At 26.3% G+C, this 20,457-nt stretch overlaps 1 protein-coding gene across 4 annotated transcripts in view; it reads left to right on the top strand.

The window, feature by feature from the left end:
• LOC111634853 (F-box only protein 38-like) overlaps positions 1-20,457 on the top strand; it is a 45,975-nt gene that overhangs the window by 15,310 nt on the left and 10,208 nt on the right. For 3 of the 4 annotated variants that reach the window (XM_023379690.1, XM_023379693.1, XM_023379691.1), the window contains exons 6-12: positions 1,179-1,352; positions 5,595-6,270; positions 6,750-6,843; positions 8,743-8,845; positions 10,293-10,459; positions 11,213-11,367; positions 12,108-12,202. In XM_023379690.1, coding sequence (XP_023235458.1) covers positions 1,179-1,352; positions 5,595-6,270; positions 6,750-6,843; positions 8,743-8,845; positions 10,293-10,459; positions 11,213-11,367; positions 12,108-12,202 — 1,464 coding nt within the window. Of the gene's footprint in view, positions 1-1,178; positions 1,353-5,594; positions 6,271-6,749; positions 6,844-8,742; positions 8,846-10,292; positions 10,460-10,528; positions 10,679-11,212; positions 11,368-12,107; positions 12,203-20,457 lie in introns of those variants that run through there. The other variant, XM_023379694.1, reaches the window with a different exon arrangement.

Raw genomic sequence — 20,457 nt, 5'->3', positions numbered from 1 at the left:
TCCTTTGAGTCACAACTCCAGCTTTATATAGTATTCCTTTGTCATTCACACATTTCCAAGTATTTGAAAATATTTCCTTTTCACTCAAAAATAAAATATGTATCAATATAAAAGTTTACGGCTTTGTGAAACTTCTTTTTTGAGTTTATGCCGTTGAAATAAAAAAATAAATAAAATAAAACAATTTGTCGGTTTTGTTTACACATTTATTGGGCTGCATTGGAACTTGCCTTGGGCCGCATGTGGCTGGTTGGACACCCCTGTTCCAAAGTGTACTCCAATCACTCTGTTGCGATTGTGATGCATGTCTTGCAGTTGGTGGTCATTCATTTGAACAATTCTTGTAAATATGAAACATTATTTCTTGTAGATTTCTGTGGTTAAAACAACTTTTTGTTTTGCATTATCTTTGTAGTTACTGTGTTTCTGTGTTTGCATTTTACATTCCACCACACATTGTATTATGACAATTGTTACTTTTGCCATGTTCTATCACCCTTAAAGTTGTGACCATTTTTCCTGTTAAACCCTGTATATTTTGCAATTATATTTTCATATTTTATAAATCTTTTTAACAGTTTATCATTTATTTTTTGAAATAATCTGTTTTCAAAATATAACATTTTATATTTTTTTGAAATTTTTAGTTATTTATTTAACTAAAATCTTTAGTTTAATTAAATAAACATTTAAATTTGTTTTAGAATTTAAATAGTTTGTTGTTTATAAATGGTAGTCTTTTGTTTTGTCTATTGTTTTACTCAGAAACTAATGGGAACAGTTGCTCAATTATACCAAAGGATTCTAAATTTTCTAAATTGCACTAAAGTAGCTTAGTTTGTCTCAATTGTTCAGAAACCAGTGTATTTGTTATAATGCAATTGTGATGTAAATAGAATAACATAATAAAACAATACTCTCTATTTTAAGTTTATGAAATAATAAAAAGAAAGGTTTAATTTCTTTAATCAATTAAAGATTCTTAATTTAGACTAAACAATTTATTCATTTATGTACTGTACTTATTCAGCATAGAGATGCTATCATATTTAGTTGCTTGTTTCTATTTTGAAGCACTATATTAAATTTTTGACCGAATTATATTATTTTTATGTTATGAAATTTGAACAATATTTTATTTATTAATGAAATTTTTGAGAATGTAATTTATGTTACAGGTGATTGGTCAGAAGAAATGTTAGAAGGGATTGGTTTGACAGAATCAACTGATTTACCATGTTTGATAACTGATACAGGGATGAAAGTTATATCTCAGATTTTTCCTAATCTGAAAAGTCTCTCAATAAATAACTGTATTCATGTAACAACACCACATTTATGGTGTCCTGAAGGTAAAATAACTTTTGTTTATCATCAAAATAGTAATAATTGTTTTTAACTTTTTGATTAAGTGTTTTAATTAATTCACAGTTATTTATTAACACATATTTCTTCATTATAAAATATTTAATACTGGCTGGTTAAGTTATTGTAACATATATTTATTTTATAGTTTTAATTTTTTTATTGTAGTAACTGTAAATAACAACTCTGTAATTATTTCATTTTATGATGATGTTGCAAAATTACAATTTTGAATTTTTTAATTTTTAATAAAATAAATTAGTATTAAATTTATAACATTAATTTATATACAGTAGACCCCCCTATAAAACAGGTTTGTATAGTTCAGATTCTTATATGACAGCGGAAAAATTGCAACCATATTCATATAAACACGCTAAAAGAGACTTGTATAATTCAGTAAAACGTCATCACCGATTCATGTCGTAACAGGATTGGTTGAATCCAGACCAATAGCGGATATTGCACAAACCATTGAGTTTAAACAAGTAGCAGACTTACTAAATTTATTTATTCATTTATTATTTAACAGCCATAAAAATTATATTTATATTAATGATGTCTCCAAAGTTCAGCAAAGTTTTCACAGAAAAATAATTTATCAGGAAGCACGCGAGTGCCATTCGATGCACCACTCCATGACGAAAACAAGCTTAAGCAATGGCGTCGTTGAACAGTGCACACTCGGTAAGTAATCCTACAATTTTTTGTTTATAGCATAGTTTATATGGATTATTCCCAAAAAATTATACGTGTTTTGGAAATGTTGAGTCAAATTAGTCAAGAGTCGATTAATTTTATGGAAGAAAACCTTTCAAACAGCCGTAGTCTCTAAACTGCATATGTGCTGGGCTGTGATTGGCTCATGTATTTAAGGACTCATTGAACATCAATTTCATAAAGAACAGAACTTATCTACCATGTTATAGGGGGGTCGACTGTATTACTACTAAATTTTTATGGTTACAAATATTCTATTGTAAGAAATTATAAATGATTAATAAAATTGATAATATAACAAGCATTTGATTACTTTAAAAACTTTTAAAGATGAAATTAAATGTATTTAGTAATGCTGCCTTGTTCTACATAATGCTGCTGCTATATTAAAAACTATAATAACTTTCTTTTATACATATGATAAATATGGCATAAAATCTGTATATTTTATTCTTAAAGATTGAAATACATAATATCTATTATCTTTTTCTATATGAAAAAATTATTGCCAATATGCATATATTGTGAGTAAAAAAGTTCTGCTTTAGGAAAAATGTAACTATGATGAAAAACAATGTTTAATCATATATGTTATAAATGTACAGTACACTTTTATCTTGAAGCATTTGTAGTATTTTTCAAAGTGTTTTGTATATCTCTATCTTCACTTTCTTTCCTATTTCTTGTTTTGGAATAGTGTCTGTTGCTAAATGATGCCCTTGTAGTAACTGTGTTTGTACTTTACCTTTAAAAAACATTATTATTATTGTTTCTGTGTACCTTGTTTCTTGACAAGAATGTAGCAGGGACAGACAATTACCAGAACAGTACTGTCCATTCATCAAAAAATGGTTTTTGACAAAAAGGATCATTACCTCATTTGCTCTTTATGTCAACTCTAGTCGGCCCATGGCATTTGTTGTTGTTGATAGAGCAGCTCAGTTCATTTCGTTAGTTTTTATCATGCCAGTCATCAGTCTTTCTACCTGAACATATAGAATTTTTCTTACTGAGCAACTGCTAGTACTACATACTAGGTGGCTTCAACCAGCACAGAGAAAGGCTCTTTTATGGGTCACTTTTAGGCCTATTCTGTAATTTCTAATCCTTGAATATAGGTTATAACAGGCAACTTCCATTTGATCTTTACTTGTAATATATCACTGCCAGATTTCTGATCAGCAGAAGAAATTATATTAACATTAGATCACTTTATTTCTCTTCTCTCTTCCACTTCAGCAATGTTCCTCATCCTGCTGCTTGAGCTGCCATTCCCACTCTAAACTTTAATCATACTGACTATGTGGTTCCAAGACTGAGGAAAGCCTAGGTTGTGCCTTTTGTGATATACATTGATAATAGGGAAGTGTTCTTGTGGTCTAGCTCCCTGCATCCAGTCTGTACTGTGTATCAGATTGAGCTCTTTGCTATACACAGTTTTATTCTGTGATATGGAAGGACTCCCGAGGGCCTTAGTGTGTGTATCTATTCTGACTTCTCCTCTACTGTCTTGGCTCTTCAGAATGGGGGGCAACTTGAGTTTTTTTGTCAGGAAGACCCTGGATACTGTCATCTCTTCTAGGAACTGCTACTTCCTTGATTAGGTTAGAGGACATCAGGGCATCCTAGGGAAAAGGCTGACATTCTTGCAAGGACAGATACCATTGCTGCTTGTAGTCCTTTGTATACGATATCCTTCATACAAGAATCGCAAAGCACCACATCTGGCAAGTGAAGATAAACATGTGGCAGCAAAGATGGGAGTCTGAAGCTTGTGGTGAGATTATTAGGAACTTTATTCTGGACATTAAGGAGTATTGTGCAGTTCCTTTCTAAATATGTCCAGTTTAAATCCTATCTATATAGGTTCTGGAAGAAGAACACTATGTTATATCCAATCTGTGAGTGTCCCAATTTTGTTTGGAACTACATCTTTGACTGTTTGAATGTTATCAGATATTACACAGACTCTTAGAACTATACTCAATATGAGTAATAAGGCTTCCTGGCCATGTGTGTTAAACCATCTTCTAAAAAACAAAGATGTGTTTCAATATTTAGTTAAACTTATTGAACTTTATAACATAAGGACTACAATTTGCAAACTGAATTTCATTTGTGTGTGAAATCATCATGAGTGCTTTGTATATTCAGTTGCTCTTCACAGAGTAGATGTTTCAGATTTATGTTCTACATCTTTTCTTTTTATTTTATCTTCTTTGTAATATATATATATTACAATATATATATATTGCCAATTTTTATTTGTGAATTCACATATTCTCTGTTCTAATGTACAGTACTTACTTTCTCACTTTTGTATCTATGTTCATATTTTGTAAACAGTTGTGTGACACATTATAACCTGCACTCTACCTGGTTATGCATAAGTAAACCAAGAAGAAAATAAAGGTAAACTGAAGGAATGTATTACATACTACCTATAGATACTTTCATGCTATCTGCCAGTATGACATACTAGTGCATTCCTGAAAAATAGCACAACATATTTAACTCTTATGCTACGACATTGTTTTAATTAATATTTTAAATAAGAATGAATTTTCTTATGTTTTTATTTTCTTGATATACAAGTAACATGAAATAATTAATTTTTTACTTGATAATGCATTCAAATTGAAATTCTTAATCTAATGGTGTTCCACACATTCAATATTTGCTGAAGTGTTTGTCATATAGCAAGCACACCCTAGTATTAGTTTATTGTTCAGATGACAAATGTTTGTCTAAGATCTAGAAAATGGACAATTTTCAAACAATAATTTGTACCAATGCCTTTGTTATTAGTTATTAGTTCATATCTGTTAATGAAAATAAGCAAACCAGTTAGGTTTATATATTTCATCTGCCCCTACCCTACTTTTAACATTCTGCTTTACTTCGTTGTAATATGTTCTAAATGATGCCATTAATGAGGCTTTTTTTTCTTTAATTTGGTGACAGAATATTTTCCACTTTGATTACCATTTCATTAGACCATTCCATTTTGAAAATAATAACAAAAGCAAGAAAATACATAAATGCAAGCATGAATATCTTTATATTGACTTAGTATTTTCACATCTTATTTTTCATATATTTGAATGTGAATATGTAATTGTTAATTTCAAATAAAATTTATTTTGAAAGTATTCTAAAAATTTAAAATGTATTATCAATATAAAATTAAATTTTTTCAGCTTGAAATTAATTTATCGAAAAATAATACATTTTATTAGAAAGATATTTAAAGTTAATGACAATAAAATTTATTTATTTTTTAGTATCAAATTTTTAACTTTATATATTTACAGTATACTGCAGTGTAAAAATTGAAAAACTTAATATTTCTAGAACAAAATATAACATTTTATTAATATTATGTAACACTGAAAGTATAGTGATTTTTATGTATTTTAAATAATAAATAATGAACTTGTTTTAATCTAAAATGTTTTAAATGAAAAGACATTTAAAAAATTATTTTGATTGTAAAATTTTAATTCTAGGAACCCTGCCTTGGAAGCATTTAACCGATCTTATAGTGCGTCACTGTACTCATCTTCATCTTTCATCTTTTATCCATTTTATAGAAAGTTTATCATCGGTAGAAACTTTAATATTAGAAGATGTGTTTAGAGAAGCACCAAATACATATGATCATGTTTGCTGCAAGGAATATGTGGTGCATGATGATTTACTAGAAAAACAAAGAGAAGGTAACTTTGAAGATTTGCAAAATACAAGAGTGGATTTATGTGATAATATACAAAAAACTCCAAAAAATGATTACAATGAAGTACAAAATATAAAAAGACAAAGTAAGAAGAGAAAATTGAATAATTCTGATGAAAATATTTATCATGCTTCAACTAGTGGAGTTAATTCTTCAGAAGAACATATAAAATCTGATGCCAAGGATAAACATGGAACTGAAGAGAAAAGCAATTCTTGTGCCTTTAACAAAAGACAATGTAAATACAATCCTGATAATTCATTAGACATTCCATATGATCCAAGCAATATGACATTTTCTCAGGATGAATCTTCAGAAAGAAATTCAAATAAAAGATATCTAAGGAGTGAATCATCTCAAACAACGAATAGTTTTATTAGACAGTGTTTCCCTCCATCTCATTGCAGAGAGGTGCATAATTGTATGATGTGTTCTTCAGATTATATAAGGTAAAAATTAATTAATATTATGATAAAAATAATGAAGCAGTTTTTATCTTTCTATAGTATTATCAATTTTTTTTGTTATGTATTGAAAATTTTTGATTTTCAATACATAACAAATATAATTATATAATGCTTAATTATATTAAACAGATTATATATAATAATTATAATATAATTAGAATTAGGTCGTTATCCTGTCTTAGTGATAAAACCAATGTTTTATTCAAAATTACAAGTATTTTCAATAGTTTACAACTATCCTTTTCAGGCTGATTTGATTAGACTTGTATTGAACAAAATTTTTCATATAAAAATATGAAAAATCTTGAAATTTTAAATAAAACATTGATTTTAACACTGTAAGACAGAGTTTGTTATATCATAACATTACATTAGATCATTATTTGGCATGAGGTGCAATTAACTTTCTTATGTTGTTATTGAAAAATATATATTAATCTTTTTAATCTAATTTTTTCCAGTGAAGCAAACATTATTCAGAGCAATGAAGAAATCATTAATGTAGATAAATCAACTGATACATGTGACTTAATTTTGCAAACTAATTGCAATCAGGTTAGTATGCTTTTAATTAAATTTAAATAAAAAAATAAAATAGGAGTCTTGATATCTTTTGACTATAATTTAACTCGGGGTTCAAACATTTTTCTTGTTGGCTTCTTTCCAACTTAGATTTAATTTATGACTTCTTTCACATTGAAACAAAATAATTAATTACAAATAGGATGAAAAGTCCTGTTAAAAATGAAACAGGAATTAATATTATTATTATTTTATTAAATATAAAAGACAAAATTGTGTCTTATTTTACTAAAACTTGCAGAAATTATTTTATTATTATATTTTTAATATAATAAAAATTTGTTGATCCTGACACAATCCTTAGTAATTTATCTAGGAATGAGTTGATTTAAATACAGTCAGACTTCCATATTACAAAGTTTTATATGAAACTCTTTTCTCTTTGAAATTTTGTTGAAATTTTTCGTTTCAATGAATTTTGCTGTGAAATGTTGAAAATACATCTCTTTTATATTTACTATTGGTGTGTTTTTCATTTAATAAATTTCTATATAACAAATTTTCTGTGTTTTTCAAAGGCAATTTATTATACAAAAATTTGAGGTAGTTTTAAGTAATAATACTGCTTTATTAGTTTTAAGTGGGTTATCACCTTTATTGTTTTCAAGATCTCTTAAGCTTTATTTTTGAGTCTTCTCTGGAACATTAATTTTAAAGTAATAAGATTCTGAAAAGACAATCTCGACTTAATTTTGCTCTTTGCTAAATTTTATTTATTAAAGGATGGAAATTTAAATAAGCTGCTTAATCAGTAGAAGATTTTATATAATATAATTTTATAGTATCTGTATTAAAATTATAAAAGTGAATATAACAGATAATCTGTTAACAATGGCAAGATATGTATGATGAAGAGAACTTTGCACTTTCAGTCTATAATTCAAGATCTATTTTGATTATTATTTTTCTACAATACTCAGGAGGTAGACACATATCAATTGTTGTGCATTTATCATTGCACTAAAGATAATTTTTATTTACTTCCATTCTTTGTCACAATTAAATGTTCTTAATCCAGAGGCATAAGAAAGAATAAAAGCAAGACACTTATAAGAAAAAGAAAACCAGTTGTAATCAGAACTAGCATCCTCTGACTATTTCTGTCTAAAAAGAAAAACTTGATATAAAGAACTTCATCATCTCTTCAAAAATTTAAATTGTCTTCTGAGTGTTGTTTTAAAATTAATGCTCTAGGTCTGCAGTCTGCGACCTTTCTGACCTCACGGACCACTAAACTCACACTTTTGAATTTCATGGATACAAAATCTGTAGAATAATGATCATAAAAGTTCAATTATCATCATTATTCTATATTCTATAATTAAACAATAATTATAACAAATTAATGCAAGCCTAAAGTTTGTTATTGCTTGTTTGAAATAAGTTTATGGATTCTTAGCACATTTTTATGAAGGACAACAATAACACTCACAATATTGTTTGTTATTCATTAGTTATTGATTATAATGTATTTATGTAATGTACTGTACTTCCTATTTGGTTTTAGATTCAAATAAAAAAACCCCAATGAGCGAAAAAAAGCAACTAAACATTTTGCATTTCTTTTGTAATACTTTGTGTAACCTTCAGTTGATCAATGTCCAAATTTTCTTGCGGATCATCAAATTGTCCATGGACTACCGGTTGCCAACAGCTGCTCTAGATAACATATTAAAATAAGACTTAAGAGGTTTCAAAAATGTTAATTTGTAAAGTTATATGATTGAAAACACTTTATTTTGTTTGGTTTCTCTTAAAATATAAATGATACCCTTCAAACCTCAATTAAATTATAAAAGTTTTAATTTATTCACTAATGTAATTACTTATTTAATGTTATTTCTTAAATTACTTTTGTTTTTTTTTTTCCAGGTCTTTTATTTGTCTTCAAAAACACTGGTTAGTATATCAATTGTAACATGTGGAATGACTGATATCATTATAGATTACTCTCCAAATCTTCTTCATGTAGAAGGTAAATTTTTAAATCTTGTACTATTTTACAGTATATATAAAATTATTAACCTGTTTTGTTGTTTCATCTATGACTAAAGAAAAGTGCATGTCTGTGCCTGTGGTTTGGCAACTAATTCATCAGCTACATTACTTGCAAGTTCACAACAGCTATTGCATAGCCATATCTTGTGATAAAGGAATGTTTTGAAACATTTTATTGTTTTTTCTTCTATGGTATTACTTTTACTGTCTCCAAAATAATATTGTTTAATCGTTTAGCATGAGTAAAGGGTAGAATTTTTCTAGCTAAAATTCACAATATTTTCAATGTAGCTTTTGTAAATATTTCTTGTGATGCAGAAGGTCCACATAATATACATTGGCTTGCCTAAGTCAGGCATTTAGATTCTTCAACCTATTTTCTCTGGAATTTGAGTTTGGGAAAAATTTTACATGAAAATCATTATACTTAGTCTTGTAGTTTCATTTGATGTGATTTAATAACTGACAAGACTTCATTAATTCACTTAGGTAAATTATTGTTTATTAATATGAAACAAAAATTATTTTTTTATTCTGTTTTAAACTGATGGTTTTCATTATCTATTTACTTTCATTTGATCAAAGATATTTTGGCTAAAAACCAATTATTTGGTTAAAAAATTTTATTTTTAAGTGCTGTTTGCTTTAATTGTTTTCATTAAAGCAATTAGAACAAAACCATGTAAATAAAAAATCAGAGACTATGAATTAATAGATAAGTAAAACAGTTATAATATACTGTAGTTTCAACAAACTTAATTCTTTATTTTTTATTTTAAATGTATAAAATCAATTATTTTTTAAATTCACCTACTATAATTTTTAATTAAATTTAAAAAATTTTAACTCTGTTTTTTTTTGGTTTTTTTTAAATGGCAATACAGTTATGAAGTTTGGCAATCAGAAGTGTTCTATTCCAAAGATAATATCCACGTGGCCAGAATAAACTAAAACTTGGCACTAGACTCTCAAATGGCATTAGGCTCTACCTTAAATTTTAGACTAGCAATGTTACATTTTGTCTGCATCATTTAGTAATTGTATAATCATTGGACTTGGAAAACAATTTAAAACTATGCTATTGTGTTGTAACCACCTGCATTCCCATAGTAGTACATTTAATTAGAAATTTTATAATGAAATGAAATTAAACTAAAATTGATTGTATATGTCTAATCTGCAGTAAATAAGCTTCAAAATGTTTGTGTGAATATAATTTATGTTCAAGTGTCTTAAATTTTTACATTAGTGTGTTTGGTATTTTCACTGTGTACATTTGACTGAATGAGTTTTATTTTTATTATTCATTAATTATAGTTATTGTGCATTGTTATTAATTTAAATATAAATGAAATAATGCAATTATTTAAAGTTTAAGTGAAAATAAACAATTTAATTATTTCTAAATTTGTATTTTCAATTAGTATCAGCTTGCCGAATTTTGAAGAGAATAAAGATGATCATCTGTCCAATTTTAATCAGAATAGGAATAACAAAATGCCCAAAATTCAATTTATTTTTTTTGGTTGATAATATCTTTTGCATTCCTTCACCATTTGGAAGAATCATATATTTTGAACCATTTGAGAAGGTAATGAAAAATGTAGATTTTTAGAATTTTTTAAAAAATATTGCATGCTTAATTGTTATTTATCTATAGAAGCATAAACATACTAAAATACTAAAAATGAAAGTAGTATTACTAACCTAACAATTGTTTTGAATACCAAATAAACAGCCAGATTTCTTATCAAGTTATAAGGCTAAGTATTACTAAGCAATTTTGCAAGAGGCAAGCTTCTAGGCTGCCATTTTTTTGTTAAATATAATAATTATAAATAAATTTAATTTAATTTTAGAATATTCTGGAAGAATGATCAGCCTGGAGCATGTTACCAGTTATTCTACCCATATCTCTGCTCAATCTTGCTTCCAGAATGTGGTCTGTATCCTGCTAAATTGCTTAGTAATTTCTTAGCTGTATAGCCTGATAAAGAATCCAACAGTTTGTTTGATATTTGAGAAGTATTATAGTTAATATTACAGTATTTTAAATTTAATTCAAAAAAGTGAAGTAATATTTTACAATTTTTCTATAATGTAAAGCAATGAAAATTGTTTGAACTATTTTCTTTTAACTATTACAAATTATCAATTTAGTATTAATTTATTAAAAATTAATACAGTATTAAATATTTCATGTTTAGTGCCTTATTTGTTGTTTATAATATTTCTACATCAAGTTTATTCAGTGCTTAATGAACTGAAGATTAAATTCTTCTTTTGTACAGGAAAAAAGTATAAAAGTAAAATATTTTAAAATTTTTTAATATTTTCTTTACAGTCTTATGATCAGAAAAAGACAGAAGAACTTTTATTTAATAATGAAAATTGTGATTTTTATGTTTATCTTCTTCATGACTTCAGTGCAAATGGTGATAGAGCTGTATACAGAGAGAGTTTTCTGAACTGGATTCAGCTTTTTAGTAAAATAAATAGGTAATTAATTTGAATTACTCAAATATCAATATTTTATATTAATAAAAGAACAAGAATAGTAACAAAAAAATGTAAGTAACAAAAAAATGGCAAAGTAACTTACAGTACTATTAATTTTTGATGTGTCTTCCATTATAATATTGTTTAACAATTTATCTTTGTTTTTTAAAATGTTTAATCATTTTACTTCTCTTGAAATTTACTTGAATTTTACAGCTGTTTTTAATTTGAAGTGTCTGTCAAAATTTTCATCTACATTATTTATTCTTTGAGAAAATAATACATATTATTTTCAGTTATTTATAATATTTTTCACTATGTGATTTATTCTTTGCTTGTATTAGTTCTATATTTAGGTTTTCAATAAATTTCATATGATTGAAAGACAGTCCCTGTAGAAAATGATGTCATAATTTTGTCGTCAAGAGGAGAGAGGAAAAAGTTAAATTTTATGTATTTTGCTTAAAAATTTAGTTTTATACTANTTTTTTTTTAACTGCTAAAATATTTTATATATTTTGGAAGAAATATCTGAATCAAAGTATATTATACTTTTTCATAGTAAAAGAAAAATAAGTATATCAATTTGAAAATATTCATATTAATTGTATAATTAAAAAAAGATGTTATGTATTATTACTACTTTAAAATATTCTACTATTTAAAACAATGCAAATAGTTTTATTTATGTGCTATGTTGTATTTAAGTTTATAAAAATATTTATTTTTATTTTACTTAGAAAATTATTTGAATCAGGAAGATTTGAATTAAACACCCAATGGACGCGACCATCAGCATCTTACCCTTGGGGAAATGACTTTTCTTATGTTAATGGTAATTGTGATAGTGAAATATAAACTTTAATATCCTTTTATAAATTAAACTTTAAAATTAAATACATTTTATTATTATGCCATGAACTTTTCAGATCCGAGATTGCTTACTTTTATCATATTTTTGTATAGTAAAATTAGTATTACTGTAAATTATATATAATAATATTACTATAAACATAAAGATTACCATTAAGATTACAGATGGTAATGAAGATATATTATTAAAGATATTAATAAGTAATAGTACTATAAAGATTAGTTTTATAGATCAAAAGCTATGCCACATGTGCATCTTAATTCTTTTTAAATACAAATCTTCAAAAATAGTATTAAATTTCATCAGGCTATCTATTTAACTAATGTTTTTGGGTTTTTGAAAGTCATTATTAGGTTATAAGATGGAATAAAATTTAAACTTTAATTATTTTTCTGAATTAAATACAATAAACAGTATTATAACATTTAAATATGATTTAAATATGTTTTTAATATAATGTGTTTACAATATAATTTAAAAATTAAAGATTTATGTTGAAAACTCATTTCAAAAGTAGATCCAATAAAGTATAATTAATGTTTAATTTTTATAGATTTTATAGATTTTATAGATATATATATGATATGAAACTCTCTTGACATGAATTTTGCATTTTGTGACTGTAAATGATGATCTGATGATTTGATATATTAAATCTGTTAAAAATTAAGTTTTAAGTTAATGTTCTACCAATACTAAATAATAATTAATAGTTTATTTATTGTATTTTATTGTTTGGATAACAATGTAAGAAGAATTTTTCATTGAAAGAACTTAAATTTTTTAAAGTTTGTTGCTGTATTTTTTATTATAAGAATATTTATGCTAATTATCTCAAATTAGAAAGTATGCGTTAAATAGCATATATGGTCTATTAGATCGTATTAACATGAAACTGTGCTATTTTTCAAAAAATTATCACTTAAATCATAAAACATTGTACTTAATTGTTTCTTGTTTTCTTTTTAATTGTTAGGAATAAGCATAAGATTGCTTGAGAGATGAATTATACAGGAATACAGAACGAAGTACACAGGCTTTATTAAGCCTGTGTATCTAACTTTGTTGTATTTGATTCTGGAGATATGCATTTTGGACAACATGTTCTTCATCAGTCCTCTTTATTTTACATCAATCTGGTTATAAAACATTACAAAATTTAAGAAATAGTTAAAATAAAAAATATAATGAACACAGTATTACTTGGATGGTAGAAGTTAAATGTGTATTATGGTTAAAATGCTGACAACTGGATAAATAAATAATAACAATAATGGTAAAATACGAAAATTAAGTAAAATATAAAAAGGTTAAGTTATTAATAAAATTATTAATAAAATGGATACCTGTGTATTATAGAATGGGAAGCATGGTAAAATTGTATTAAAAATTAATGGTTGATATAAGGAAACTTGTATATACTAAAAATAAATAAATTTATTAAATTGTAAGTCTAGTAAACAGTTAAAAATATTAATAAAAGAAATATCACCTGTAAATTATAAAAGGAAAGAGTATAACAAAAACACTATTAAAACTGTATAATATAAAAAAGTTGGTAAAAAGGAACTTTGTATATTCTAAAATGTGTTAAAATGTTACAAAGGTGTGACAATCATTGTATGACTATCATCTAATCTCTAGATCAGTGGTTCTCAACATTACTGGGTCCACAGAAAAAAGTACTGAATTGTGGGTTCACGGTAATATTTTAGTGATCTATAGTGTAATTCTACTTCAGAACAATTGTTTTACTGATAATTAAATTTCTACAGTATATATATTGTCAATTTCTTTATTACTCTATTGACAAAGGTCAAAGAAAGATTATAAAGCTGGGGTTTGTTAGGAGAATCTTATACCATCAGCATCATGTCACTAGACAGTGACATTTCTAAATGTTTACCTTTCTTTTTTTTTAGTGAAAAATATAAGATTTTTTCTGTGCAATGTCTATGGGGGTGCATAAAAAAAATTAAGAGGAAAAGGGGTCCATGGGTAAAAAAAGGTTGAGAATCACTGCTCTAGATTGATGTTATAGTGTAATAATATATCAATAGAAAACCAGAAGGGGATGGTATCTTAAATGGACTCTTCTCAGAGCTGTAGTTAGGGATGTCCCAATACTACAAAATCATTGATTAAAGTATTGATACCAGTTAGTATTGGCATCAGGTATCGAAACTGGAAATCTTGCCATCCGTCGCTGTTCAGTCCATGGCTTGATTTTGAAACATTTAGCATATGATAATTGAAACTTTTTATTTTAACATAAGTAACATGCTTTATTCTAGTTAGTTATTATTAACAAATTATTAAAACTGACTTTTAATATAAACTTAAATGTTACTAACATTGTTTCAGTTGATTTGAGATTTCAAAATATTTTTAAGTTTTTCAAATAATTGGTGAATTATTTATAAATAGTAATCTAAGCAAACAGTATATAATTTCTGCAAATGAAATTTCATGTAATAAGTTTATTGATTTTTGATCATTAATATTAACAAAAAATAGCATAAGATTTTGTTTGTTTGGCTGAAACTGACTTTAAAACCTAAATCCTGTTTGTTTTGGTTTTGGCTGCAAAATATTATTTCAGTTGGATCTTTCTTGTCTGTGAAAAATGTAATGATACTGAATCCAATACCTGAAGTTCATACCAGTATCGATATTGGACCAAAAGTAGCAAATTCAAAAAGTACTCAGTATCAAAGGAAAGTATTGAAACAGTATTGGTATTGACAGTATCAGGACATCCCTAGCTGTAGTAGTGGTTACCAGATCTCATTAATGACAGTGATATTGTTCAAATTCATTCTGTTATCTAACTCACATCTAGAAATTATGAAAATTACATGATTAGTTCTGTATATAATAAAAATATTACATATATGAATTATTAAAATGGTTATTTACAGTCATTTTATTATTTTTTGTTTAAATTTTTTGTAATATGTTATTTTTTATTTATTCTTTTTTTATATTTTCTTAAAATTGTAGTGAACTGTACTTATTTCCTAATCACAGGAATTTTGCTGTTAAACCAGTCTCTAAATTAAATAAGAATAGTTAATTATTGTTATTTCAAACATTAAAAACAATAAACATTATTTACATTAAAATAAAATAAATGAAGTCATAATATGTTAATGGTTCTATTGTATATTTTAAAGATGGTTTTCCATGTAGAGAATTGATTATACTGTAATTTCATCAAGAGGACAAGTTACAGTATCAGTCAGGATTCTGCTTCAAATTAAGTTTTAATTAAGTGAACATAAAATTTTGAATGGGAACATTGAAATATACAATCAAGTAAAGATAGCAAAAGTTCAAATTCAATAACATAAACATGATATTGCATGAAAATTCTATTTTATTTTGCCAGTCTACAAATATATAAACACATTTTAATTGTTATCATCATATCAATAAAATTTAGTTTTGAAATTCCATCACTTTTTTAGACTAATAACATGTAAATCAGTGGAATTTTTTTATTGATTTAAATATTTCCTTACAATATGAATGGAAATTTTTATTGATTTCAATTCGATTTTACATTTCAGTAGAATCAATAGAATACCATTAGGATTTTAGAAAGTATGCGTTAAATAGCATATATGGTCTATTAGATCGTATTAACATGAAACTGTGCTATTTTTCAAAAAATTATCACTTAAATCATAAAACATTGTACTTAATTGTTTCTTGTTTTCTTTTTAATTGTTAGGAATAAGCATAAGATTGCTTGAGAGATGAATTATACAGGAATACAGAACGAAGTACACAGGCTTTATTAAGCCTGTGTATCTAACTTTGTTGTATTTGATTCTGGAGATATGCATTTTGGACAACATGTTCTTCATCAGTCCTCTTTATTTTACATCAATCTGGTTATAAAACATTACAAAATTTAAGAAATAGTTAAAATAAAAAATATAATGAACACAGTATTACTTGGATGGTAGAAGTTAAATGTGTATTATGGTTAAAATGCTGACAACTGGATAAATAAATAATAACAATAATGGTAAAATACGAAAATTAAGTAAAATATAAAAAGGTTAAGTTATTAATAAAATTATTAATAAAATGGATACCTGTGTATTATAGAATGGGAAGCATGGTAAAATTGTATTAAAAATTAATGGTTGATATAAGGAAACTTGTATATACTAAAAATAAATAAATTTATTAAATTGTAAGTCTAGTAAACAGTTAAAAATATTAATAAAAGAAATATCACCTGTAAATTATAAAAGGAAAGAGTATAACAAAAACACTATTAAAACTGTATAATATAAAAAAGTTGGTAAAAAGGAACTTTGTATATTCTAAAATGTGTTAAAATGTTACAAAGGTGTGACAATCATTGTATGACTATCATCTAATCTCTAGATCAGTGGTTCTCAACATTACTGGGTCCACAGAAAAAAGTACTGAATTGTGGGTTCACGGTAATATTTTAGTGATCTATAGTGTAATTCTACTTCAGAACAATTGTTTTACTGATAATTAAATTTCTACAGTATATATATTGTCAATTTCTTTATTACTCTATTGACAAAGGTCAAAGAAAGATTATAAAGCTGGGGTTTGTTAGGAGAATCTTATACCATCAGCATCATGTCACTAGACAGTGACATTTCTAAATGTTTACCTTTCTTTTTTTTTAGTGAAAAATATAAGATTTTTTCTGTGCAATGTCTATGGGGGTGCATAAAAAAAATTAAGAGGAAAAGGGGTCCATGGGTAAAAAAAGGTTGAGAATCACTGCTCTAGATTGATGTTATAGTGTAATAATATATCAATAGAAAACCAGAAGGGGATGGTATCTTAAATGGACTCTTCTCAGAGCTGTAGTTAGGGATGTCCCAATACTACAAAATCATTGATTAAAGTATTGATACCAGTTAGTATTGGCATCAGGTATCGAAACTGGAAATCTTGCCATCCGTCGCTGTTCAGTCCATGGCTTGATTTTGAAACATTTAGCATATGATAATTGAAACTTTTTATTTTAACATAAGTAACATGCTTTATTCTAGTTAGTTATTATTAACAAATTATTAAAACTGACTTTTAATATAAACTTAAATGTTACTAACATTGTTTCAGTTGATTTGAGATTTCAAAATATTTTTAAGTTTTTCAAATAATTGGTGAATTATTTATAAATAATAATCTAAGCAAACAGTATATAATTTCTGCAAATGAAATTTCATGTAATAAGTTTATTGATTTTTGATCATTAATATTAACAAAAAATAGCATAAGATTTTGTTTGTTTGGCTGAAACTGACTTTAAAACCTAAATCCTGTTTGTTTTGGTTTTGGCTGCAAAATATTATTTCAGTTGGATCTTTCTTGTCTGTGAAAAATGTAATGATACTGAATCCAATACCTGAAGTTCATACCAGTATCGATATTGGACCAAAAGTAGCAAATTCAAAAAGTACTCAGTATCAAAGGAAAGTATTGAAACAGTATTGGTATTGACAGTATCAGGACATCCCTAGCTGTAGTAGTGGTTACCAGATCTCATTAATGACAGTGATATTGTTCAAATTCATTCTGTTATCTAACTCACATCTAGAAATTATGAAAATTACATGATTAGTTCTGTATATAATAAAAATATTACATATATGAATTATTAAAATGGTTATTTACAGTCATTTTATTATTTTTTGTTTAAATTTTTTGTAATATGTTATTTTTTATTTATTCTTTTTTTATATTTTCTTAAAATTGTAGTGAACTGTACTTATTTCCTAATCACAGGAATTTTGCTGTTAAACCAGTCTCTAAATTAAATAAGAATAGTTAATTATTGTTATTTCAAACATTAAAAACAATAAACATTATTTACATTAAAATAAAATAAATGAAGTCATAATATGTTAATGGTTCTATTGTATATTTTAAAGATGGTTTTCCATGTAGAGAATTGATTATACTGTAATTTCATCAAGAGGACAAGTTACAGTATCAGTCAGGATTCTGCTTCAAATTAAGTTTTAATTAAGTGAACATAAAATTTTGAATGGGAACATTGAAATATACAATCAAGTAAAGATAGCAAAAGTTCAAATTCAATAACATAAACATGATATTGCATGAAAATTCTATTTTATTTTGCCAGTCTACAAATATATAAACACATTTTAATTGTTATCATCATATCAATAAAATTTAGTTTTGAAATTCCATCACTTTTTTAGACTAATAACATGTAAATCAGTGGAATTTTTTTATTGATTTAAATATTTCCTTACAATATGAATGGAAATTTTTATTGATTTCAATTCGATTTTACATTTCAGTAGAATCAATAGAATACCATTAGGATTTTCTACTGGGATTTTTAATTGAGTTCTGTTACTTTAAATGTAATTTCAATATGTAAGAAAGGTTTTTTTAAAAAACTTAGAGAAAATGAGTTTATTATAAACTAGCAAATAAGTCTGGCATTGCTCAGGCATAAAGTAACGATAGTGAAGATTAAGGTTATTACATTTTAGCCAATCTTACCTGTTTTCACAGAATGCAAGAATTAGTCCCATTGTTTCCAGACTAATTAGAGAAATTTTAGATCTTTTTGAAAATATGTTCGATTTCCCACAAAAATGCAAAAAAACACATCTGCGCCTGTTAATCTTGCATGCCACTTTCTCTCAACACTTTCATTGTTAACACTTTCATTCTTAACACTCCCATTGTTAACATTCTCCCATGGGGGAAGTGTTAACAACCTCTCCCCCGTGGGGGGAATTACGAAAAATCCCTTCTTAGTGTACGCACCCTATTAAAATGCAATCAAAAACGCAAAAAACCACATATAAAACAGTACAGTAGAAGCAGAGTTCTTCAGGGTAAAGCCTTAATCCTCTCCCTCTCCCCCGTGGGGAGAATTTCGAAAAACCCTTCTTAGTGTACATTCTTGTAACATACTCTATCTGTGTGCCAAATTTCAACTTTCAACTCCTAACCTAAGCTCTGCACTTATCATCATCAATCCATCTCGATTATATATATAGATTAATTATAACTTTTTTATCTAAGTACATATCAATGTTTCTTCTTCATCACTGATAGAAGGTTGTAGACTTGTAATTGAGATAATAACTGTTTAAAATCTCATTCATATGAACATACCCTCAGCTTTCAGTTGCCTGTTCAAAGATAAGTTGCAATCTGTTTGTATATCACACTACATAATAGTTAGCAAACGTACAAAAATATTACATTTGTGTAAGTAGAAAATAAAGAAATTGTATAAGTACATGGAAGTTGCACTAAGAGTCTAGAAGAGCTGCACTTTGGCCACTATGGTTCTGTACAGTTGTACAATTGTACTATTTAAGAGTAATAGTACAAGAAAATAGAATCCTCTGTTTCTATATATAAGTGACTTACTTATGTGAATTCAATGTATTGTTAATTTTCCTTTTTCCTTAATTGTGTATTATTCAATACAAAGAAATGTGTGAATGTAAAGTTGTTTTTTCTAAATTATCTGATTCTACAGTTACAAACAAATTTGATAGGTTATCACTTATAATAATAATATTAAATGTAAAGTTGTTTTTTCTGCTAATTACAAAGAACAAACTTAAAATTCAAATATAATTTAGTTTGGCCTGCCTGTCATGTGCCTGTATGACATACAGACATTACGCANGTTCGACGACGCCATTGCTTAAGCTTGTTTTCGTCATGGAGCGGTGCATCAAATGGCAGGTGCATGTTTCCTGATAAATTATTTTTCTGCGAAAAATTTGCTGAACTTTGGAGACATCATTAATATAAATATCATTTTTATGAACATTAAATAATGAATGGTTTTTAGTAGGTCTGCTGCTTGTTTAAACTCAATGGTTTGTGCAATATCTGCTATTGGTCTAGATTCAACCAATCCTGTTGTGACATGAGTCAGCGATGATGTTTTGCTGCATTTTACAAGTTTCTTTTAGTGTGTTTATATGAATACGGTTGCAAGTTTATATATATATACATATACAGTAGACCCCTATACTTCACACACACATATATATATATGTGTGTGTGTGAAGTGTTACAAAACTAACTAAATATATATTTTAAGTTTAATCAAAGATACATTTAAATAATAAAATTGTTCTAAAATTAAGCAAGTAATATAGTTATCTTTCACTCTCAAATACACTATCAAATATATTGTAAATNTT

Source organism: Centruroides sculpturatus, unplaced genomic scaffold (assembly GCF_000671375.1).
Source record: "Centruroides sculpturatus isolate CEXI.00-Female unplaced genomic scaffold, Cexi_2.0 scaffold918, whole genome shotgun sequence".
Lineage (NCBI taxonomy): Eukaryota > Metazoa > Arthropoda > Arachnida > Scorpiones > Buthidae > Centruroides > Centruroides sculpturatus.
This window is presented reverse-complemented; position numbering and strand designations above follow the sequence as displayed.